Source organism: Macrotis lagotis, chromosome X (genome assembly GCF_037893015.1).
Source record: "Macrotis lagotis isolate mMagLag1 chromosome X, bilby.v1.9.chrom.fasta, whole genome shotgun sequence".
Classification (NCBI taxonomy): domain Eukaryota; kingdom Metazoa; phylum Chordata; class Mammalia; order Peramelemorphia; family Peramelidae; genus Macrotis; species Macrotis lagotis.
The window spans coordinates 626,077,791-626,102,280 of NC_133666.1; the positions used below are offsets into that span (position 1 = coordinate 626,077,791).

Sequence of the window (24,490 nt, forward strand, 5' to 3'; positions counted from 1 at the left end):
AACTCACATCTACTGGCTTCTCTATTCTCATTAAAATGGGAAGTGAGTTCCTCTCTTAGGTAGGCGCAATGGGAAACTTGAGAAGGTTGAAACAAACTTTGTGAAGAATATAATAAGGGTTCAAGGCCGGAGAAATTTTAAAAAGTCTTGTAGTGAAGGGCCAGTTGACATTAGATAACATAAATTTATGGTGGACTCTGTTAATGTGGTTGTATGATTTCTTCCATCTTTATTCAGTATAACTTGAATGTAGAAACATAGGCCCAGTAGTGGATGTAATCCTGGTTTGTAGTTTGGCAAGTCATGAGTAACAATTGAACAAAGGGGACCCACCATCTTTCCAATTTATGAAAACTTGAAACCCAGGTGTCATCCTCATCTCCTTTCTCGCACACCCCTTGTTTCTAATCCATATTGCCAAGTTGTGCTGATTTTACCTAGGCCACATATCTTGTATACATCTCTCCTCCCTCCTCCTTCCTCCACATTGCTATACATCCTCATCACCTTACACCTAGACAAGCCCTGCTTCAAGAAGACTCTTCACTCTAATCCATCCTCCATTAAGTTCTCAAGGTGATCTTCATAAAGCACAGATCTGACCATGTTTGTCATTTCCCCTTCTTCTCCTCATACCCAATTCAGTAAACTAGCATGACTGTGTCCAGAATTAAAGATAAAAACTCTACTTTAAAGCCTTTATAAACTGGGCCCCTTTCTACATTTCCAGTCTTTTTTCACCTTACTCCCCTTCACATACTTCACAATCCATTAACTTTGATCTTTTTGTTCCTTTTACACAATACTTCATCTCCCAACTTGTATGTGTTTTCTCCACTCTTGCCTTTGCCTAGGACTCTCCCTTCTCATCTCTCCTTCCTGGCTTCCCTGGCTTACTTCAATTCCTACCTTCTGCAAGAAGGTAGGACCACCCCACTTTAAGAGTTCCTTTCTACTGGCATTTTTTCTGATTTATTTGTGTGTATATATGTATGATCTTGTGGGTGCGTAATTGTTTGCATGTTGTCTTATTAGACCATCTGCTTCTTGAACACAGGGGCTGCTTGTTTTTTTGTTTTTCTTTATATCTCTAGTGCTTAACAAGTGCCTGGCATATTTAAGAAGCTTCTTGTTTCTTCCATCCCTCTTTTATACAGCTGCCAGAGTAATTTTCCTAAAGCACAGGTCTGATCACATTGTTCCTTTTTAAAGTAATTCCTGATGTCACTGTTAACTCTATTGGTAAAATATTAACTCTGTGGTCAAACATTATTTCATCTTTAGCTCATCCTTTTAAAATTTATTTCTGTGTAAATTTTAACAATTATTAGTACAATAATGCATGTATATAATTTATGAACATATCTACAATAGGAGTATGTTTCAGACACTTTTTATTGGCAAGGTGTATAAAACAAAAAAATTATAGACACCCTGCTGTTGTTCAGTAATACAAATCAGGAAAAAGAAATAAAATAATATTTGTTAAGACAGCAAAACTGTCTCAGATAAAAGTCTAAATATATATTAAATATTTGGTTCACTTATCAAGGCGTATCAGATAAATTGATCTTAAAATGATGTGAAAGAAATTAAGGAAGAACTAACTAGATGGAGACATCAAGGGTCTTTCTTTTTAGATCGACTAATATTAAGAAATTAGCAGTTCCTAGATTAATTTGTAATTTGAACAAAATATCAGTGAAAACACCAATGAACTCACACTGAAAATCATATAAAGTGATTATCAAATTAATACGGATTAATAAATGGAAAATGGAGAAGAGGTGAGGAAAAACTTTCCACCCCTTTTGTTAAAGTCTCAAAAAACTTGTGAAATGCTGCCTATGCTTTATAATGTAGTCACTATGTTGTTTAGTTTTGTCTTTTATTTTTCTAAATCAGGGCTCATTTTTGGTGAATCGTTGGGAATTATATCCAGAAATCATCTATATAAAGACATTTTAAAGAAGATTTATGGGAAGGTTCTGAAGAGAAAAATCTCCCTGTCAGATTTCACAATAAATGATAAAATAGCAATTTTCTGATGTGTGAGAAAATAAAAGATTAGTGAAAAATAATAACAGTAATAGTCAACTGTTGTTTATAGGGCTTTAATAAGTTTCTCAAAGCACTTATATAATCTCACTTGAACATTACAGCAGCCTTGTGAAGTAGATAATACAGGTATTTCTATTACTGTCTTATAGAAGAAGAAATTGAGGCTAAGGGAGAAGATTGAGTTGCCCATGGTCACATGGCTATTGGGTGTCAGAGATTGAAATTGAACTCAAGTATTCCTGACTACATCTGGCACCCATGCTAACATAACTGCTGTAGCAGAAGATAATAATGAAGCCAGAAATAGTGACCTTTGTATAGTTTGTATTTGATACCCTCAGATTAAAGAGCATTAATTAAAGGCTTAATTTGCTATAAATTATTTCGAAAATTGAATATGTAATGGCATGTTTGAGCAAGATAATTGTCTAAGCTCCAAAATACTTGTGTTTTTAAAATTCATTTATAACAAGAAAAAATGTACCTCTGCTAAGGAAGGTGGGGGGGAAGAGAGCTAGAGCAAAATCCAAGTATGTTGATGACCTTTTTGAACAGGATTCTGTGAAGATATGGACAAGAATTTCACAGAATGAGAAACTGCCATATGGGTATTGTAGTCAGTATCAATATCTACTTGAGCTCACACGGATCCATTGAAGTATCAAGGTCAAAAATACAAAATTAAAAAATATCAGAAATTTATCAAACTATATTTGTTTCTGTTTTGTTAAAATTTATATTACAGTGTAATTTAGATTTTGTAGATTGGGGTTTTAATCATATTTTTTGTTTTAGTTACATTTAAAGGTTTTAAGGCTTTGAACATAGTCACAATTTGTTTTTTCTGTTTGATTCTTAAATAGGACCCATGGCAAATGCTGCAGCCCCCACTAGCACACCTCAAAAACTTATTCCTCCCCAGCCAACTGGGCGTCCTTCACCAGCACCCCCTGCAGTACCTCCTGCAGCTTCTCCTGTCATGCCGCCACAGACACAGTCCCCTGGACAGCCAGCCCAGCCTGCCCCCATGGTTCAACTCCATCAGAAACAGAATCGAATCACTCCTATTCAGAAACCAAGAGGGCTTGATCCAGTAGAAATTTTGCAAGAAAGAGAGTATAGGTAAGCCTTCTTAGGTTTCCTTTCTCAAGGTTGTATTTATCTTTCCTAAGCTATGAAGATTTATTATTATATTACATAGTACTCCATTTTGCAGTAGTGTTCTCTTAGGACATCTCTGCTTTTTGCAGTCAGAAAAGTTCTGATGTATAAGTAGGATATTTAAGAAATTTCCCTTAACTGGTCTTATATAACCATCTTATGAGCTAGCCATGCCATAATACAGAAAGCTCTTGGGGTATATAGTTTTTTTGGTAAGATTTTGTAAGGCAGGGGGTGGCTAGGTGGCATAGTAGATAAAGCACTGACCTTGGAGTCAGGAGTACCTGGGTTCAAATCCAGTCTCAGACATTTAATAATTACCTAGCTGTGTGGCCTTGGACAAGCCACTTAATCCCGTTTGCCTTGCAAAAACCTAAAAAAAAAAATTGTAAGGCAGTGGGATTAAGTGGCTTGCCCAAGGCCACACAGCTAGGTAATTATTAAGTGTCTGAGGCCAGATTTGATCTCAGGTCCTCCTGACTCCAGGGCTGGCACTCTCTGTGCCACCTAGCTGCCCTAGTATATGATTTTCTTTCCAAAGCCATTTATTTGAGTCCTTTTAAATCCATTCAGAATATAATTTTTTTTTTCTAAAGCATTTTTTCCTGGGTAAGGACAAAATTTAAGTAGTTATAATTTTGTAAACTTTTTTTTTAGATGATCTGAGCAAGAGTAAAACATTGTAAACAAAAATCATTTTATTTCTTCACTCCTTATGGTAATTGGATTGGTTTCTCCTCAACAGGTTACAGGCCCGGATTGCCCATAGAATTCAAGAACTCGAAAACCTTCCTGGGTCCCTGGCTGGAGATTTGAGAACAAAAGCAACCATTGAACTCAAAGCACTCAGACTCCTAAACTTCCAGAGACAGGTAGGGACAGACCCTGGAACTCATAACATTCCTGAGACTGAGCCATCATGTCTGTTGAGTGAACCTTAATTAACAGGGAGGAGGAAAAGTGGACAAAGTGTAGTTTATAAAACTTTTTAAAAATCCTGAATTCAACAAACTCCTGAAAAGATCATTTATATATACAAAGTAGAACAGAAAGAGGATTATGTATATGAAACCACAAATTATTATACACGATTTTTTTAAAAAAGGTATTTATTAATCATGTCATTTTCAGAACTGTTTTGCTTTTCTGTTTCCTTGTGACTGTTTCTTTGTTCTCTTTTGTGCATTTAAAAGAATGATTTTGGGTGACTATCTTCTTTTAGGGTGGGTGTGGCTCAACACTATTCCTAGCTTTCTTTTCCCTTTAAATCCTTCTCCAGTAAAAAAAAAAGAGAAACCTTAATCCATGTTGCATGTAAAGGCAAAGTAATATGTAGAGAATTGTCATTAAAGTGAAATAAAAGTTAATTATCCTTTTAAAACATGTTCCCTGACACATATGCCCCACTGTTAATTGAATTGATCCCCTCCCTTTTATCATTCACTAGGTAAAAGCTATATTATGAAGAGCAATTACACCATTTCCCCTGTAACATTAGGTTTAGGACAGAGATGAAGTCTAAGAATGGCTGCTATATTTTACTATTTTTTTATGGTATTTCAGAAATGTGATATAAACAGTAAAAATTGAACAGGATTGATATTACATGTCCCCATTTTTTATTTGTAACCTTTTTAACTAAAAACAATTGTTTATCGGGATCCTGTCTAAATTTAGATTTGGTGCTTTAGACAGTGAAAAGAATATTACTTCCAGCTTTTGGCATTATGACTATTATGTAATGTATAATTATGGCTATTATGTAAGTGTATGCTATGTCTAATTTTTTTAAAAATTGGGAACTTATTTAATAGCTGCGTCAGGAAGTTGTGGTATGCATGAGAAGAGACACAGCCCTGGAAACTGCACTGAATGCCAAGGCTTACAAACGCAGTAAGCGGCAGTCTCTTCGTGAGGCTAGAATAACAGAGAAACTGGAGAAGCAACAAAAGATTGAACAAGAGCGGAAACGTCGGCAGAAGCACCAGGTGAATCTTACAATCCAGTATTTCTCCTGTATGTTTCCTTGGGTTAACCACTGCTATATGTCTTAATAGAGCATCTTGGCAGTTACTGAAATTTATTCAGTGAAATAATAACTTTTAGATGAACTACCTTGCAAAGGAAACATGGGTTTATTTTATAATCAAAACTATAAACGACTGGATTTCTGAAGTATGGATTCTCAAGCCAGTCAGTTTATCCTACTTAGGTATAGTCTTGGGAGAGAGAAGGGTATGGTATTAATGGGATTTTTGGAAGATGATGACCTGAGTTCAGGCAATAGGATGTGATAGGTGTTTTCTCCTCTATGCTTTCTGCATGCAACTTCTCCCTTACCTATACTCCTTCAGCATCAGTGCTGTGAGGATGAGAAGCCTACTCCCCAATTATTGGCACCTGGTGGCAAACTGTACCCATACTATGTTAGTTATTATAGCTTTATTCTTTGTCTAATTTGAATAAAGTATAGCCTAAGGATTTCTGTAGAATATTAAACATTCTGGTCTCATGTTTCAGGAATACCTCAATAGCATTCTTCAACATGCCAAGGATTTCAAAGAATACCATCGATCTGTCACTGGCAAAATCCAAAAACTTACAAAAGCAGTGGCTACATACCATGCCAATACTGAGCGGGAGCAGAAAAAAGAGAATGAGCGGATTGAGAAGGAGAGAATGCGGAGACTAATGGTAAATGTCTTGGAACCATTGTTGAGAGGGGTTCTTATGTTATCTTTTCCTGTCATAATGGAGTATTTCTTCTTACAAATGATGCTCAGAATAAATAACTTATAATTTCTGTAGGCTGAAGATGAAGAAGGATATAGGAAACTTATTGACCAGAAGAAAGATAAACGCCTAGCATATCTACTTCAGCAGACAGATGAATATGTGGCTAACCTTACAGAACTGGTCCGACAACACAAGGCTGCACAGGTTGCCAAGGAAAAAAAGAAGAAAAAGAAAAAGAAGGTAAAACAGACTTGAATCAGTTTTTCTTTTTGTTATTTTGTTGATATTTTATTTTCAAGCATATGTTTTTCCTGAACCTTTAGCAATACTTTATAATCGCTTTTAATCTTTTTATTCTAGAAGGCAGAGAATGCAGAAGGGCAGACACCTGCAATTGGACCAGATGGCGAGGTTAGGAAACACATTTTTTTTTAAAGAATTAAAATATTAGCTGACATTGGAAATTTGGATATATTTTTATTCTTACAGAAAACACCTGGGCTTAGCTGAATGCTTTAATAAAATAATGTATTTTGTTAAACACCTGTAATTATATTTTGCATTAGAAAAATATGTCAGCATTTCACTGCAGTTAAAAAAAATTCCTTTTTTTCTGTTTTTTGGGAGACTGGAAGAAAATGTTATAAATGATGACCAGGGTAAATATAATCAAAGGAAATCAGTCAAATCGGTGGTTGTTTTTCATACTTTAACAATATTGATAAATTAAGCGCTAAGTAAAGTGGCTATTATGGTCTTTGCTAATCCTGGAGAACATTTAGAGCCAGTTCCAAGATTGGATTCTTCAGGGGTAACTAGGTGGCACAGTGGGTAGAGCACCAACCTTGGAGTCAGGAGAACCTGAGTTCAAATGCAACCACAGACATGTAATAATAAATTACTTAGCTGTGTGACCTTGGGCAAGTCACTTAACCCCATTGCCTTGCAAAAAATAACCCCAAACCAAAATAAAAAAAGGATTGGGTTCTTCTAACTCTTTTAAGAATTTGCAACCTTAAAAAAAAATTTGCCACCTTGTCTAGTCCTGTCATGAATCCTAACTCAGCAATAAGTAGTAGAGAAATTTATTAAACATTTCTTGGAATTAAATGCTATTTGAGAAAGTTTAGCAATGATATTTCAAAAACTGAGGTGTAGGTGATAGGAAGTTCTATGCATACATCTTATTTATATTTTAATAATAATAGAAAATTGGAAAAATATTTGTTAGAAAACTAGATATGGAAAAATACTTCAGAATATATTGATTTAAGTTCAGTTTGTCAGTTTTGAATATTTAAGGTAACTTTTTAAAGTGGATGTGAAAACTTAGAATTTGATGCTTTACTTTTTTCAGCCTTTGGATGAAACTAGTCAGATGAGTGATCTCCCTGTGAAAGTGATCCATGTAGAAAGTGGGAAAATCCTCACTGGCACAGATGCCCCCAAAGCAGGACAATTGGAGGCATGGCTGGAGATGAATCCGGGGTATGTAAGCCAGTTCCTTCTAAAACTGACTGGTATTTTAGTTGTTTTATCACTCTTATTCTAAGATATTTTGTTCATATTCCTATTCCATAATTGTCTGAAGTAGTTTAACTTAATATTTGTTTGTGTATGTAAATATATATAAAAACATGAACATTTTTCCCTATTAGATATGAAGTGGCACCAAGATCTGACAGTGAAGAGAGTGGTTCAGAAGAAGAGGAGGAGGTGAGAAGTTCTGTTGACTCTTTAAAATAATTGTTGGAATGTAGAACTGCCATTTACAGAAGTTCTACCCCACTACTTTATTTTGATAGTGAGGAGACTCTATGTTTCAGATACTTTGCCAGCAGTGAATAGAAACTATAGTAGATCCTACAGGAAAAAGTAAGTATTGGCCTAATGACAGACAAAGTCTGTCATTTGAAGACCAAACTCTTTGAAGTTTTGAAGACTGTTTTCTTCAAGGAGTTGGCTACCATTTTTTGCTACATTCAGTCATTAAACGGGAAGGTTGGAATAATTGTGATTAACATTATAGGACTGAAATTATAATATTTTCTAGAAAGCAACATTTAAACAATTTTAAACAAAATTTAACAGGTTTTTGTAGAAAAAGTATAGCTTGCTCTTTTATGGAGAGATTAAATTAGACTTCAAAGTTCAATACACTGAACTTCAGTTTAAGAGAGCTGAGTGAATGGTCAAAGATCTAATTCCTACACAGTTACTACAAGAAAGACCTAAATACAGTACCAGACTAAATAACGTTCAAGAAATCCAAAGAAAACCTCTGGAAGATATCTTTATCTGACCTAGGATTACGCAGAAAGACATTCAGAAACTATAGAAAAGTACCAGAAAAACCACAGGCATACAAGATGGAAGTGTAGATCAGAGATGTTCTAGGAGCATCTAAATCTAAATCAGGAGTATGAGGACTAGAGGGTTTGGACAAGAAAGGTTTAGTGCAGTTGAAAACCCACAGTTCTCAGATTAAAGACATGGGCCAGGAGCTGCCAGTGTCCATACTGTTAACACTGTGTAGGGGGTGCTGTGATAAGTCCATAACATCAAGGTTTGTGACTCTCAGAAGTCCCTAAAGATCCAGTTCTCTAAACTTGAATTATTCTGGGATGGCTCAATTTTTTTTTTTTAATACTTAACAGATATGAAGTGTAAAATTTTAAAGTTAGGGGACAGGTCTGGTTAATTGAGATCTAGACCAAAAAGAACCCAACTACTCCACCCAAAGTGGAGGAGGAGAGACCCCGACCCAAAAACCCAGTTCAAGAACTAAGACTAGAGGTAATAAATTTAACAAGATGGCATTTATGATAAAGAGATTGTATGCATCTCAAAGAAACAAAAAGTCCAACTTTGAAGACAATAACTCCTCACATAAATAGAAGCAGAGTCTTAGAGGAGGAAATGATTTGACCACAAGATAAGTCAATGAACTAAAGCAAGAGATTTTAAATGTGAATTAAAAATTAATCAAGAGTTCTGGAATAAAAGATTATAAGAGAAGCAACAGCTTAGAATAGAAAGGTGAAAAACCTTACCCAAATAATGAACTCCTTGAAAATTAAAATAGACAGAAATCAGTGACTTCATGAGACAAGAATTATTAAAACAAAATCAGAGCTAGAAAAATAGAAGAAAATGTAAAGCAACTTCAGTCAGGAAGAGATAAACTAAAAACATTTGAATCCCTTAAAACTAAGACCTAAAATATTATTGTAATACCATTTTATTTTTTATTTTTTAGTTTTTTTGCAAGGCAGTGGTTAAGTGGCTTGCCCAAGGCCACACAGCTAAATTATTAAGCTAGGTAATTATTAAGTGTCTGAGGCTAGATTTGAACTCAGGTACTCCTGACTCCAGGGCTGGTGCTCTATCCACTGTGCCACCTAGCTACCCCTGTAATACCTATTTTGAAGAAATTATAAATGAGAACTTGTGCAGATCCATTTAACAGGATGCCTCCTGAAAGAAACTCCTAAATGAAAAGGAAATCCAGAGCTTCTGGATCAAAGGGAAAATATTTCATACTTCCACAATGAAAACTTGATTTTGCCAAGGAATCACAGTCAAGATCATATTAAAACTGAAATCTACTGTACAAAAGAGAAGATAACTTGTGATTTGATAACCTTACAATCCTATAGAAAGGGAATAAAATGGATCTTTAGTGCTGTTGAGGACATTTCATGCATTCCTAATGAAAAAACCAGCACTAAGCAGAAACTTTGAAATAACAAGTCAAGAGAAACATGAAGTGCTTATATTTGAATAGAAAAAGAAGAAACAGCATATTTTTAGAGCTTTAATGTGTTCAAAGATTTAAAGATAAATTAGATAAACAGAAGCCTTGAGGGTTTATTTGTTCTATTTTGGTATCCTTGAGAAGAAAGGGGAAAAAAAGGAGACTGTGAAAGAAAGAAGGTGGGATTTATTATAATTGGAGTAAGCATGAAGAGAATATAAACACAGGGAAAAGGAGGATAATTCAGCACTAACTTGAATATCACTCTTCTCTCTGAACCAGACAAAGAAAGAAGGTTGAAAACACATGAATACACAGTTTTGTGAAGAAATATGTTAAACTCAGAAGAGAAAGATTTTGAGAGGGTGAATGGGTTTTATTTCAAAAGGTAATATTATTAGTAAGGAAATGGTCACAAGGAAAATAAATTTTGCTTTTTGAGAGTAGATCATGAAATAGAAAATGAAAGAGGGAAAGGGAAAAAGAGTAGGAAGAGTGAAGCAGAAGCATGTCACTTACAAATCAGTAATGTTTATCATATTCCCTCTATGACTTTCTAAAAAGAGAAATATATAATGGGATAATTACAAACAAAAATGGGATGAACTCCCCCCACCCCCCACCCCAATGGAATAGGGTAGCAGAATTCAATAAAAGCTTAAAAGAAACACATTTGAAAGCAACATTAGAAAAGAATTTATTATGCTTCATGTGAATGCAAAGAATTACTTCAGGTAAGGCAAAAATAAAAATAGACATAGGTAAAAGGGGTAAACCATGAAACTGCCTTATGTTTAAAGATATCCTAGGCAAAGAAATAGTATTAATAGTTAATATTTATGCTCTAAATAGCAAAGAGTCTAAGTAAGGAAAAAATTAGAGAAACAGCAAAAAATACAATAGGAATCATAATTTGAGACAGACAAAATTAACAAAAAGATTTTTTTAACAGAAAAAAAGCCAGAGTAAACTTTTAGCAAAGTTAAATTTGGTAAATTTTTAAACATTCATCAAACTTTGGAGTTCCAGATTTTTCTACTTGTTTCCCTTCTCTCCTCTTTTCCCCCCTCCCACCATGACAACAAGCAATCTGATGTAAGCGATATACATGTACTATCTTATGTTTAATAAATTTTCAGAATATTCATATTTCTTACCTGTATGTGGTACCTTTATAAAAATTACTATATGAAATAAGGTATAAAATTTTTATACATAAATTAAGCAAAGTAGAAGATTTGAATACATCCTTAATGGACTAAAATATAATCAAAACATAATCTCTAAAGGACCTTAGAAAAATGACTCAAACTTACATGGAAATTAAATAATTTAATCCTAAACAAATTTGAAGCAAGAGATAATTTCATCAAGGAAAATAACAAGACGGCATGCCAAAACTTTTGAGATATCTAAAGCAGAACTGAGGGAGAATTTATGTCTTTAAATGCTGTATCAAAAAAAATAGGAATGAGCCAATCAGTGTGCCCTCTGAGTCATATGAGCAGCAAAATGGCAGGCAGACTAGACATTCTTATCTCCCCAACCTCTCAATCTCTCCAAGCTGTTGCCATGATCTCGGACACTCATTCCTAAGCGTAAAGGCTTGTTTTTGTTTTTTTTTTAATTTAACTCAATGCCTCTCCCCCACCTCTCACGCTACCAGCAGCAAAGCTGCCCTAGAAGACCCAACACACAACATAGGGTTATATTAGCCCACCTCTGTACCCTATTCCTTCCCTTTTTTTAGTGCTGTTGAGTCCTATGCTCAAGACTAAAGTTTTCTCAGGGCTTGACAGCCAACTTGAGCACATCCTTTTTCTTTTCCTATTCCTTTTCTCTACTTGCACCTCATTGAAAAAATAAGCAATTTGATATAGGTGATACATTTGTAGTCCTGTAAAATATTTTTATATTAGTTAAATTGTGGAAGAAAATGAACAAAAAAGTTTAAACTTGTGTTTTGATCTGTATTCAGAATCCATCAGTTCTTTTCACTGGAGGTAGATAGCATTTTTCATCTTAAGTCCTTCAATAATTGGCTTGGACTATTGTATGGGTGAGAGTAGCTCAGAATTCATAGTCATTTGTTGTATGATATTGTTGTTACTGTGTACAATTTTCTCTTGGTGCTTTTCCCATCACTTTGCAACAGTTCATGTAAAGCCTTTCCAGGTTTTTCTGAAAACATCCTTGCCATTTCTTGTAGCATAATAATTTTCTATCACAGTTACATACTATTGTTAAGCCATTTCCCCAGTTGATAGGCACTGCCTCCATGTCCAGTTCTTTGCTACAACAAAAAGAGCTGCTGTAAGTCTTTTTGTACATATGTGTCCTTTTCCTTTTTTTCTTTTTAATTCTTTTTGGGATACAGGCCTAGTACTGATTGTATGTATCAGTTCACGACTCAACCAGCAGTTGCATTAGTATCCCAATATCCCCATATCCCTTCCAACATTTGTCATTTTCTTTTCTCTGTTATATTAGTCAATATAATAGTTGACCATAGCATTTTAGAAGTGAAAACCTGCTGAGGGCTGCATCCTAAAAGTATCAGCACTTCAAAGTTCTGATCTGCTGGTGCTTTAGCACACCCTTTTGGGGGAACCTGTGAAACACTTCACTAAATCTGAGAGAAAGAGCAGAGCATCTGACTGGTGTCATTTCTAACTACCCAGAGGTCAGTTTGGACAGAGATACAGGCCAGTGAATTACCCAGTATGGAAAAAATACTTGAGATACTTTTAAGATCCATCCATTAAGAAAACCACATCAGAGGTGAGGCAGGAGGTGAATGATAAGGAAAATAAGTCAGGTAGCTGGGAAGAAGAAAATACCAATAATTTTTAGGAATATGAAAACTAAAAAAATCTTGACTATAGATATAGCAATAGGAAAAATAATAACAAATGGAAATACAATCTCCAACTGGTAAACAAGTTTAGGTATCTGAATAAATGCTGTAAGATGAAGGAAAGTGAGGAGCTGCTAGGTGGCGCAGTGGATAAAGCACCGGCCCTGGAGTCGGGAGTACCTGGGTTCAAATCCGGTGTCAAGACACTTAATAATTACCTAGCTGTGTGGCCTTGGGCAAGCCACTTAACCCCATTTGCCTTGCAAAAATCCTAAAAACAAACAAACAAAAAAATGAATAAATAAGATGAAGGGAAATGGTTCAGTATTTGATGACACAGGGCTTTTTGGAAATTGAGAACATGAAACTACCACACACTGTTCTTGAGTGTTATAAAAGAGAAATGAGATTTATGAGAGTTTATGCCCTGTCCTGCATTAAAAATAATAAACAGAATAGAGAAACAAATCTACATTGACAAGCCTCACCAAAGAAACAAAAAGGAGAATAGATTGGCAATGAAAATACTGTGAAGGACAGCCTAACAGAAGAGAAGCAAAAAATAAGAACATTAAAAGAAAAACAGTATGCCAGTAAAACATAAGAATCTCAAAGATAGAAAGGATAGGTATAACTTAAAAATCATGGATCTCCCAGAAGGATATAACAGGACTCCCTACTCATCTTCCCTTTAAAAAACAACCAAAACTATAACACCATAATGAAGAAAATAATTTAAAAGAATTGTCTGGAATTTCTGAACATAGAAAATGAAATAATAATGGAAAGAATTCACCTATTGCTGTGAAAAACTCAAGGCTGCAAACTCTAAGACATCATGGTTAAATTTAACAGTTCATTTCAGAAATAAGAGTTCTGCAAACCATCAGAAGAAAAACCTTCAAATATGAAGGATGTTCAAATAACAAGATCATTCTACATATAATATACATATACTATAAAAAAATAGGAAGAAATAGATTAATGTGTTCCAAAGTTCCTTGGAGCTCAGGATGCTTAGGTAACCTGTCCTTTAAATCTGAGCTTAACCAGAGTAAAAGATAAATATTCATCAATAAAGAAGAATTTGATATTTTTTTTTTTAGGTTTTTGCAAGGTTAAGTGGCTTGCCCAAGGCCACACAGCTAGGTAATTACTAAGTGTCTTGACACCGGATTTGAACCCAGGTACTCCCGACTCCAGGGCCGGTGCTTTATCCACTGCGCCACCTAGCAGCTCCTCACTTTCCTTCATCTTACAGCATTTATTCAGATACCTAAACTTGTTTACCAGTTGGAGATTGTATTTCCATTTGTTATTATTTTTCCTATTGCTATATCTATAGTCAAGATTTTTTTAGTTTTCATATTCCTAAAAATTATTGGTATTTTCTTCTTCCCAGCTACCTGACTTATTTTCCTTATCATTCACCTCCTGCCTCACCTCTGATGTGGTTTTCTTAATGGATGGATCTTAAAAGTATCTCAAGTATTTTTTCCATACTGGGTAATTCACTGGCCTGTATCTCTGTCCATCATAGTTAATCAACTCATAATGTTGTTGTTAATGTATTTGATGTTCTCTTGGTTCTTCTCCCTTTGTTCAGCATCAGTTCATGTAATTCTTTCATGCTTCTTTATAAAGTCTGACCACTCATGGTTTCTTAATAGAATAATAGTACTCCGTAACGTTCATATATCATAACTTGTTCAACTGTTCCTCAATTGATAGGTATTCTCTGAATTTCCAATTCTTTGTCACTATGAAATAGTTATTTTTGAACACATGTGACTTCTCATTTTTTATGATTTCTTTTGTATATAGGCCTATATAAACCCACATAAATCATTTAAAATAAATATAAATAAAATACCTGGCCCTAGTTGACAAATGGTCAAAGGATATGCAAGGCCAATTTACAGATGAGGAGGTCAAAGCAATCCATAGTTATATGAAAAATTGCTCTAAATCATTACTTATTAGAGAAATGCAAATTAAAGCTTCTCTGAGGTACCACCTCACACCTCTCAGACTGGCCAATATGACCAGAAAGGACAATGATCAACATTGGAAGGGAAATCAGGGACTCTAATAGATTGTTGGTGGAGCTGTGAACTCATCCAACCTTTCTGGAGAGGAATTTGAAACTAAATCCAAAGGGCAACAAAACTGTGCATACCCTTTGATCCAGCAGTACCACTACTGGGTCTATACCCTGAAGAGATGATGAAAAAGGGTAAAAACATCACTTGTACAAAAATATTCATAGCAGCTCTGTTTGTGGTGCCAAAGAATTGGAAATCAAGTAAATGTCCTTCAGTTGGGGGATGCCTTAGCAAACTAGTATGTGTATATCATGGAACACTATTGTTCTGGTAGAAGCCAGGAGGGATGGGAATTCAGGGAAGTCTAGAAGGATTTGCATGAACTGATGCAAAGTGAGATGAGCAGAACCAGAAAAACACTGTATACCCTAACAGCAACATGAGAGTGATGATCAACCTTGATGGACACGCTTATTTCATCAGTGCAGCAATCAGGGACAATTTTGGGTTGTCCACAATGGAGAATACCATCTGTATCCAGATAAAGAACCATGGAGTTTGAACGAAGTTCAAGGACTATTCCCTTTAATTTAGAAAAAAAAAACCTGCTATCTTATTGTCAGATCTTGTTATCTCTTTTATGTTTCTTCCTTAAGGATATGATTTCTCTCTCATCACACTCAATTTGGATCAGTGTACAACATGGAAACAATGTAAAGACTGACAAATTGCTTTTTGTTGGGTGAGGGGGAGGGAAGTAAGATTGGTGGGGGAATTGTAAAACTCAAAATAAACTAAATCTTTAAAAAAAAAACTACCTGGGACTCTCCCTCCCAAAACGAACCCAGAAATTAATAAACACAAAATGCTTTTCATACAAATAAAATCATATCTAAACAATTGAAAAAAAATCAGTTGTTCATAGTTCAGCCAAGCTAATATAATAAAAAATGACAAATTCTATCCAATTTAAATTACTCATTCAGTGCCATACCATTCAGACTATCAGATAACTATATTTGCTAGAAAAATAGTAACAAAAAAGTGGAAAGGAAGGTAGCCTAACTGTACCAGGGTTTAAACTATATTATAAAGCAGTAGTCATCAAAACTGCCTAGTAATGGTTAAGAAATAGAGTAATAGACTAGTGGATTACAGTTATATACAAAAGAAACTATAGTTAATGACTATAGTAATCTAGTGTTTGATAAACCCAAAGACCTTAGCTTCTGGAATAAGAACTCATTATTTGATAAAAACTGCCAGGAAGATTGGAAAGCTGTGTGGTAGAAACTAGGCATAAACTCACATCTCATTCTCTGTACCAAAATAAAATCAAAATGGGTATAGGATTTAGACATTAAGGGCGATGCCATAATTAAAAGATCAAGAAATAACTCTTATCTGTTGGATCCATGAAAAGGGAACAAACTTATTTCCAAACAAGAAATAAAGATATAAATTGCACATGGATGATTTTGACTATTAAATTAAAAAGTTTTTACCCTAGTATAATCAAGGCAGCCAAGATTAAAGACAGAAAACTGGGAAACAATTTTGAAAGCTAGTATTTATGATAAAGAGCTCATTTTTAAAATAAATAGAGAATTGAATCAATTTTATAAGATTATAAGTGATTCCCCAATTAATATAGTCAAAAAAGGTTTGAACAGACAGTTTTCAGATGAAGAAATTAAAGTATCTGTAGTCATGGGAAAAAAATGCTCCAAATCATTATTGTTTAGAGAAATGCAAATTAAAACAACACTGGGGTACTGCCTCACATCTATCAGATTGGCTAAATGACAGGAAAGGAAAATGATCCATGTTGGACAGAGATGTGAGAAAATTGGGACATTAATGTACTCTTGGTGGAGTTGTGAACTGATCCAGCCATTCTGCGGAGCAATCTGAAACTATGCCCAAAGAGCAGCAAAACCGTTGTATCTTTTGATCCAGCCATAACAATACAAGCCTTTACCAAAAAGAAATCATATAAAAATGTGGAATTTAAAATGTATATAGTTATGTCATCTTTGTTTTCTTTATATATGGGAATAAATAGTCATGTTCAAGTTTATGTTGGTTTGTCAAGTTCAGAATAGCAACATATTAAAAACTATTCAAAAGGAAAAACAGTCCAGTTTTCAGTTCATCTTCCATACAAACTCACTGCCACTCTAAATAAAGTTTTTGAGTGACAGAATTGTCACCGAAGTATTGAGTATTGAGATTTGTACCTTACAGCACAAATGTTTTAGAGAATTCTTTTTTTGTAGATTCTTTCTAGGAGGTAACCGAAATCATGGTACCATGGCATATTCTTTTTTTTTTTTTTAAGGTTTTTTTTTTAGGTTTTTTTGCAAGGCAATGGGGTTAAGTGGCTTGCCCAAGGCCACACAGCTAGGTAATTATTAAGTGTCTGAGGCCAGATTTGAACTCAAGTACTACTGACTCCAGGGCCGGTGCTCTATCCACTGTGCCACCTAGCTGCCCCCCATGGCATATTCTTAATGCCTTAATACACATGCACATCTTAAGAAATGGGTTCCCACTAACAAGGCTTTTGTTGAATTGGTAGGAGGAAGAGGAAGAGCAGCCACAACCAGCACAACCTACCCTCCCTGTGGATGAAAAGAAAAAGATCCCAGATCCAGACAGTGATGATGTCTCTGAAGTAGATGCAAGACATATTATTGAGTAAGAAGAGTCCTTTACCTCCCTTTGAGAAGCATGATATGACTTTGAAGAGAGATCTTGCCTAATAAGTCATCTTATTGAATTCATAACTAACTTGTACCAGACTCTAGGGAATAGGTGTTTCTGACCTTCAATCACAGGAAACAAGTACAATTTCAGATCTTCACCCTCTGGAAAATTTTTGTAAACCGAGGTCATAATCCATTCATTTTTGTAGATTTCTTTGAGAAACTTTTCACTTTAGGCTTTTTTCTCCTTTCACATGAAGGTCCCCACATTTCTTTGGCTTCTATGCAGAAGTGAATTTTTTTAAACTTAAGAACATTTGGATATTTTCCATATTTAATTCATGTATTTATCCCCAAAACTGGTGGTGAGTCACTGTTTTACAGAAGGAGAATCTGAGGGATAGTCCTACGCCTAAGTGAGCACCCAGTAGCAGTCAGTGGGATTAGGTCTCAAATTTACTCCAGACTTGTCCTTAGCCTGCTGTAATATATTTTAAAACCCCAAGAACCCAAAATTTACAAAAGTTTGTTAGAGTTCAAATGAACCTTAGCAATCTCCTTGTCCATACCTCTCTAATGTGACTGTTGAACAAATTAAAGATGAAGTGTTTTACCCCAGGAGACAGAGTAAGTAGTAGAGCAGGTCCTCTGGTTTCCAGTCCATAGATCTTGCCACTGTGCCATCCTGTGGCACCTATCTTGCATGTTACCTAGCAATGGAGTTATCTAGATACTATTACCATGACCAAAGAAATTTGTATTGATAGAGTATTTATTACAAAGATGAACATCATATATCTGTTCCCTGACTTCTTTTATTTTAAATCAAACCATAGGAATGCCAAGCAAGATGTTGATGATGAGTATGGTGTTTCCCAGGCTCTTGCTCGTGGTCTGCAGTCATATTATGCTGTGGCCCATGCAGTCACTGAAAGGGTGGACAAACAGTCTACACTGATGGTGAATGGTGTACTCAAACAATACCAGGTAAGAGAAAGAGTGAATTGGGGGACAGCTAGGTTGTATAGGGGCGACTAGGTTGTGCAGTGGATAGAGCTCTGGCCCTTGAGTCAGGAGTACCTGAGTTCAAATCCGGCCTGAGGCACTTAATAATTACTTAGATGTGTGGCCTTGGGCAAGCCACTTAGCCCCATTGCCTTGCAAAAAAAATCTAAAAAACAAAGTCCAGTGAACTCTTGCTCCTCTTAACATATGTCCTTAAAGCAGTTGAAGAATGCTATACTTCTCTTCATTTCCCACATAGATGTTAGATAAGAAGTTTTTTTTCTCTAAAGGCAAAGCTTTTTAAGCTACTAAAATAGAATATTTACAAATGAAATGCTGTTGAACACCTGGTAGACACTTGATCAAAGATTTTTTTTTCCCAGTAGAGAGGTAGAAAACATATAACTTATTTTGGATGCATTGTAGGTTACGTTTTCTTTATTCATTCCAAGAATTAGTTTGCTGAGAGAAAGAGAGGGTCTCTATGTCCCCCAAGTCTGTCATGTACCTTCTTACCTCTCTCCCTAGAATCCTGTTTCTTCAGGTCTTAACTCCCTATAGAAAGTTTTTCTTGAACCTGATCATTGTTAGTGGTCTCCTTCATCTCAAATTATCTTTCACTTAGATGTGTAAAATTAAATAGCATCAAAAGAAAGTGTGTTTGTAAAAAAAATAGAGGAATTATTTCCAGTAGTGAGTAGATTCATTGTTTTTCTATTTGGACATGACTCCTATTTGTTGCTCATTTGTTGAGCCTACTCCAAGAAGTCATGGCTTGGTGTAGTTTTGAGGTTTCTTAGAAATGAAGTCCTTAACCAGTGGAAATTTCCAAATTTCCAGAGGCAGAATGGAATTGAAAAAATTAGAAATTGACTTTATAATATAAATATAATTTTCTCTTTAACCTTTTTTTTTTTTTTTTAGATTTTTCAAGGTAATGGGGTTAAGTGGCTTGCCCAAGGCCACATGGCTAGGTGATTATTAAGTGTCTGAGGTCGGATTTGAACCCAGGTACTCCTGACTCCAAGGCTGGTGCTCTATTCACTGCGCCACCTAGCCGCCCCCATCTCTTTAACCATCTTAATGTTGCTTATCTATATTTGCATTTTTATTGTTTTTTTAGATTAAGGGTTTGGAGTGGCTGGTGTCCTTATATAATAATAATTTGAACGGGATCCTGGCAGATGAAATGGGCCTTGGCAAAACTATCCAGACAATTGCTTTAATTACATACCTCATGGAACACAAGCGAATCAACGGACCTTTCCTTATCATAGTACCTCTTTCGTAAGTCTGCAAAAGTAAAAGCTACCTGGGATTGTACTTAGCTTAGTGGTCATAATGCAGTGACAGTAAGGCAAGGCTTGATTAGTTTCAAGGAGGGGAATCTATTACTCTTTATATATTAAGCTATAAAGCCATAACTATGACTGGCATCCACAAATATCCGTTCAAATGCTTACCAGGGTTCTAATGAAAGCCTGTAGATACACTGATATAAATCCATCAACCTTATAGGAAAGATAACTCTTGAGTATATAATTAACTTCTATAATATAGAAAAAATAGTATGTTATTAAAATGCAGCTCATATAAATCCTTATGATTGTCCTGCAAAATGGACCTAAGAAGAAAAAAGAAGCCTACTATTTTGTAGGAAGTGAATCTATCTTTTGCCTAATTAGTTAATGGGCATTGATAACTCTTCATCCGATAAAACCAGACCTCTATTGGGCCACCAAAATAGGCGATCACTTAAATTTACATTTTCCCTAAATTTCATTTGCCATGGAAAGGAGATGCCGTAGCAGCAAAGTTTTTATAATAACCATCAAAAAAATTTTTTGGATTACTATTATATGCAGCTGAGTTGAAAAGAACCTCAGGAGTCCTCCATTCTTATCCATACCTTACCTAAAGGGAATTTCTAACATATAGTCAGCTTCCATTTGAAAGCTTTATGTGGAGTTTTCTTACAACCTACCTAGGCAAGACCTTCTTTTGATTATAGAGTTACCTTAAATTGAACCAGAATTTTTCTTCTCTTTAACTTCCACCCACTGCTACTTTTTCTTCCATTGGGACCCAAGACTAAATCAGATCACTCTTTCTTATTGCAGTCTGTCAAATATGTTGAAGACAACTGCCTTTTTTTTTAACCTCCCATCTCAGCTCCTCCCAGTGGTCTCTTCTCCAAGCTAACCTTTGCTACTTTTTTCAGCTAAGTTTTATATAGCATATCCTCACATCAGAGCCCTCATAGCTCTGCTTACCTTCTCTGGACTTGTTCCTACTAATTACTGTCCTTTCTAAACTGAATGCAGTACAGTGTGGTATGACTAAGGTTGTCTTCATTGCTGTTCTAAGTGCTATAGAGAATAAGGGAAAAGACGTTGACCTTCAAGAAACTCATAGATGTCATGTGTATACAAGTTTCATTCAGAGTAAATGAAAGGTAATTTCAGTGCAAGATGCACTAGTAGCTGGTGGTGGCTGGGAAGGATAGACCAGGAAAAACAGCCAGTGCTAAAGTTGAGAGTTAGAATATGATGTTCAAAGATTAACAATAGGTTGTTATAGCTGAATCATAGAATTAAAGCGTCACAATAAAGTATAAGAAACTTAGAAAGGTAGGACAAGACAGTAGTACTAATGGTGATACTGAATCCTAGAGATGATTGAGTGTCACTAATGTTTATTGATTAGTTAGATTAGATGGTCAGATCTTTTCTTTAGGAAAGTCCCTCTGATGGTTGCTTGGAAAGAAATGGGGAGAGATGAGTCAGAGAGACCAATCAGAATGCTGTTACCATAGTCTAGGCTTGAGATGCTGAGGATCTGGACCAAGTTAGAGTGTAAATAAACTACAAGAGTGGAAAGAAGGGGAATTAGAAGAGAGATGTTGGGAAGGTAGAAACAAGATTGGATATGTGGGGTGAGAGCAAATAAGGAGTCAAGAACAGGGGGTGAGGGTGGGGGGTTGATTGTGAATGATTCGACAAATGATATTCTCTTTTGTAAAAGGAAAATTGGGAAGAAGAGAAAGTTTAGAGGAAAAGATAAGATTTGTTTGGGACCTGTTGAATTTGTTATATAGTTCAAGATGTCCAAAAGATGATACAGGACTAAAAAGAAAAAAAAATCTGGATCTGTAGATCTTGGAATCATCTGCACAGAGATAATAATTGAACCTTTGGGAACTGAGATCACTAAACAAGATAGTATAGAGCAGGGCTGTCCAAAAGAGCTCTCAATGAATTATTTCATTGAAGTTGAGGCAAGGTCCTTATGTGAGATAATGGAGGCAGGAGGGTGCTAGAGGCTTGAGAAAGAATAAATAGCTCTGTGATTAGAGAGAGTGAACCAAAAGGGAAGTATAAAAGAATAACCTTGCTTCATCGAGTGCTTTGATGAAATTGTGTAACATAAATATGTAGTGGGCATGATTTTTGTGATTTTTCTCTATTTCTAATTTAAATAGGAGCAAGGAAGGAGAATAATGAGAGACCCAGGATTATTTTTTTTTTGGCTCAGCGTCAAGGACAATAGCACAAAGGGACAAGGGATTCAAGAATATAGGAACGTGTGGATATAACTTCACTGACACCCTGAGATGGAGAATACAATAGTGTAGCCATTTCAGTCGTGATGGCCTTGGGAAAAAGTTGAGGGATAGAGATTTTAGGGTTACAGGGAAGATGAAGAGGGACAAGGCTATGAGAGACACAAAGAAAGATGGAATGATTTAAAAAAAATATGATCAGACTGTGAAACATTTAAGCAGAACAGTTGTGAGTGAGATCAAGATTAAGGGTAGGTATGACCACCTCTTTGTATAATTGGAATGTATGAAGAAGTATATCATGGAGGGCCTAATAAACTGAAGAATTGTTCAGAAATCCCTTGATATGAAAGCAGATGTTGTGGTGGAAAGAAATTATGAGAGTTAACAACTAAATCCAGAGAATGGAATTTTCCAAATGAAAGAATTATTTTTGGAAGTTATCAAAAAGAACTACGAGACACAGAAATGGGGACAACTCTGCAGTTCCACATCACACTAAGCAGAGTGGTCTTTTAAGGCCATTGAAGGCATGGACTCAGTTATAGAAATATGGTTTGGGAACTGAACATCTGAGGGCAGCTACGTGGAAAAAAGGTTTGGTTTTTTTTTTACATACAACTTTTTTTTGGTCCTGTTGAGCAAGGGTCATTTTTCTTTTTTTATATTCCATTCATTAGTCTTTTTCCTTACAAATCTCAGTGATGTATGTGTTAAATTTTTCTTCTATTAAGAATTGTAGTTCACTTTTTTAATTGCCTATACTTTTTGCATTTATCAATAGACATCTGAGACCTTAATACTGTTTCTCATTTTGGATATTATGTGACTTGCTGGTCTTCTCTGTCAGTATTTTTTTTCCTCTGTTGTACTTTTATTTACTCTCTGTGGTATCCTTGGTCCATTGAACAGCTGCTTTGCTCCCTCACCCTTCATTTCTCCTGAATCCAGGGCCTGTGCTCTATCCACTGTGCCACCTAGCTGCCCTCACCCTTTCATTTCTCAAGCAGTGTTTTTTAGGGGTTTTTTGACCTTACATTTTACTCTACTTGAGTCACCAGAAGTGGGTTATGCTTGTTTAAGTTTGAAGGGTTAGGACTTAGGGCTTAAGGCTATTCCAAATATTGTTTGAGATATATATATATATAATAAAATGGACTTTTTTGGTTGTTGTTGTTTTTGCAAGGCAAATGGGGTTAAGTGGCTTGCCCAAGCCATGCAGCTAGGTAATTATTAAGTGTCTGAGACTGGATTTGAACCCAGGTACTCCTGACTCCAGGGCCGGTGCTTTATCCACTATGCCACCTAGGCACCCCTAAAATGGACTTTTTAAGGCTAGCCTAGGTAATTTGCCAATCTTAAATCTTATTGCTTTGGGAATGTGTACTCCAAATTCTAAGCAATTTATGAACTTGTAGGAAACAAGTCATATGAAACTAGGGAATGTTGGTCTCCAATACTTATAGAAGAAGGGTTTAGAGTACATACTTTACCACTTCTCATAATTCTGGGTGGCACAGTGGATAGAGCACTGATCTTGGAGTCAGGAGGACAGGACTTCAAATCTGGCCTCAGACACTTGACACTAATTAGCTGTGTGAACCTGGGCAAGTCACTTTTAACTCTGATTATCTCACATCCAGGGCCACTGGATCCAGATAGCTCTGGGGGAGAAAGTGAAACTGGTGACTTAGCATAACACCCCTCACTCAAATCCAATTCACATGCTTATCCATGTCATCACCTCCCTGCTATCATGATCTTTTTGAGAATTAAGGACAAACATTAATTCTAAATTAATTCTGTAAAATATTTTATAGAGGTTTTTTATTTTATCTTTAGAATCCATATGGTGGTATAAAAATAGATTTATTTTGCAGGATTGATTCAATTCAATTGCAGTATTGTAGTTAGTTTCCACTAAACAAAGAACTGTATTTCTGTATTGTATACCCTAATCCCCTTCCTCTGTTTCAAGAGAAATAACTTCCTACTTCAGTAAGAATATCAGAGTATATGGCCTGGGCTTTCATACTTTAGCTCCTCAACGTACTTGATCACGACCTTATTGGTATTGCCTAAATTGACCTAAATTGGTATTGCCTTCAAGTAGCCTACATTCAGTGAGGAAAAAAAACAACAGGTACACAGATTCATACAAAATCTGTACAAAAGCAATTTGGTGGGAGGGAATCACAAACACCAGGAAGGATCCGGAAAGAACCCCAGCATTGGGTTTCAACTAGGGGTGGGGGAATGCAAGAAGCCATACCAGGTTGTCAGAACCTGAGGGGCAGCTGAGCTACACATCCAGAAGAGATAGCCCTGGCCAGAAAGGGTTGGTGAGTCGGTGTGGCATTTTGTCTAGGAGGTTGATAATGAAATTAGATTAGAAGTATACTGTGAAAGATTTAGAACTGCAAAAGGGAGCCTATTTAAGTTCCTGGAGCAAGGAATTGATATGGTCAGATCTGGGCTTTAGGAATGAGAATTTTGCAGCTGTGTGGGATAGATTAGAGACTAGAAAAAGACAGGAGGTAATTGTAAGTATTGTAGACATTCATTCTCTGTGCTGAAACACAGAGATAGAGTGTTGTG

The 24,490-nt window shown here is 35.7% G+C and overlaps 1 protein-coding gene across 6 annotated transcripts in view; it reads left to right on the forward strand.

The window, feature by feature from the left end:
* Positions 1 to 24,490, forward strand: part of SMARCA4 (SWI/SNF related BAF chromatin remodeling complex subunit ATPase 4) — a 112,077-nt gene that overhangs the window by 47,328 nt on the left and 40,259 nt on the right. For all 6 annotated transcript variants that reach the window (XM_074203418.1, XM_074203420.1, XM_074203421.1 and 3 more), the window contains exons 6-16: positions 2,925 to 3,183; positions 3,968 to 4,094; positions 5,037 to 5,210; positions 5,743 to 5,916; positions 6,031 to 6,198; positions 6,319 to 6,369; positions 7,316 to 7,446; positions 7,617 to 7,674; positions 17,199 to 17,317; positions 18,162 to 18,312; positions 19,454 to 19,617. In XM_074203418.1, the coding sequence (XP_074059519.1) occupies positions 2,925 to 3,183; positions 3,968 to 4,094; positions 5,037 to 5,210; positions 5,743 to 5,916; positions 6,031 to 6,198; positions 6,319 to 6,369; positions 7,316 to 7,446; positions 7,617 to 7,674; positions 17,199 to 17,317; positions 18,162 to 18,312; positions 19,454 to 19,617 (1,576 nt within the window). The remainder of the gene's footprint in view (positions 1 to 2,924; positions 3,184 to 3,967; positions 4,095 to 5,036; positions 5,211 to 5,742; positions 5,917 to 6,030; positions 6,199 to 6,318; positions 6,370 to 7,315; positions 7,447 to 7,616; positions 7,675 to 17,198; positions 17,318 to 18,161; positions 18,313 to 19,453; positions 19,618 to 24,490) is intronic.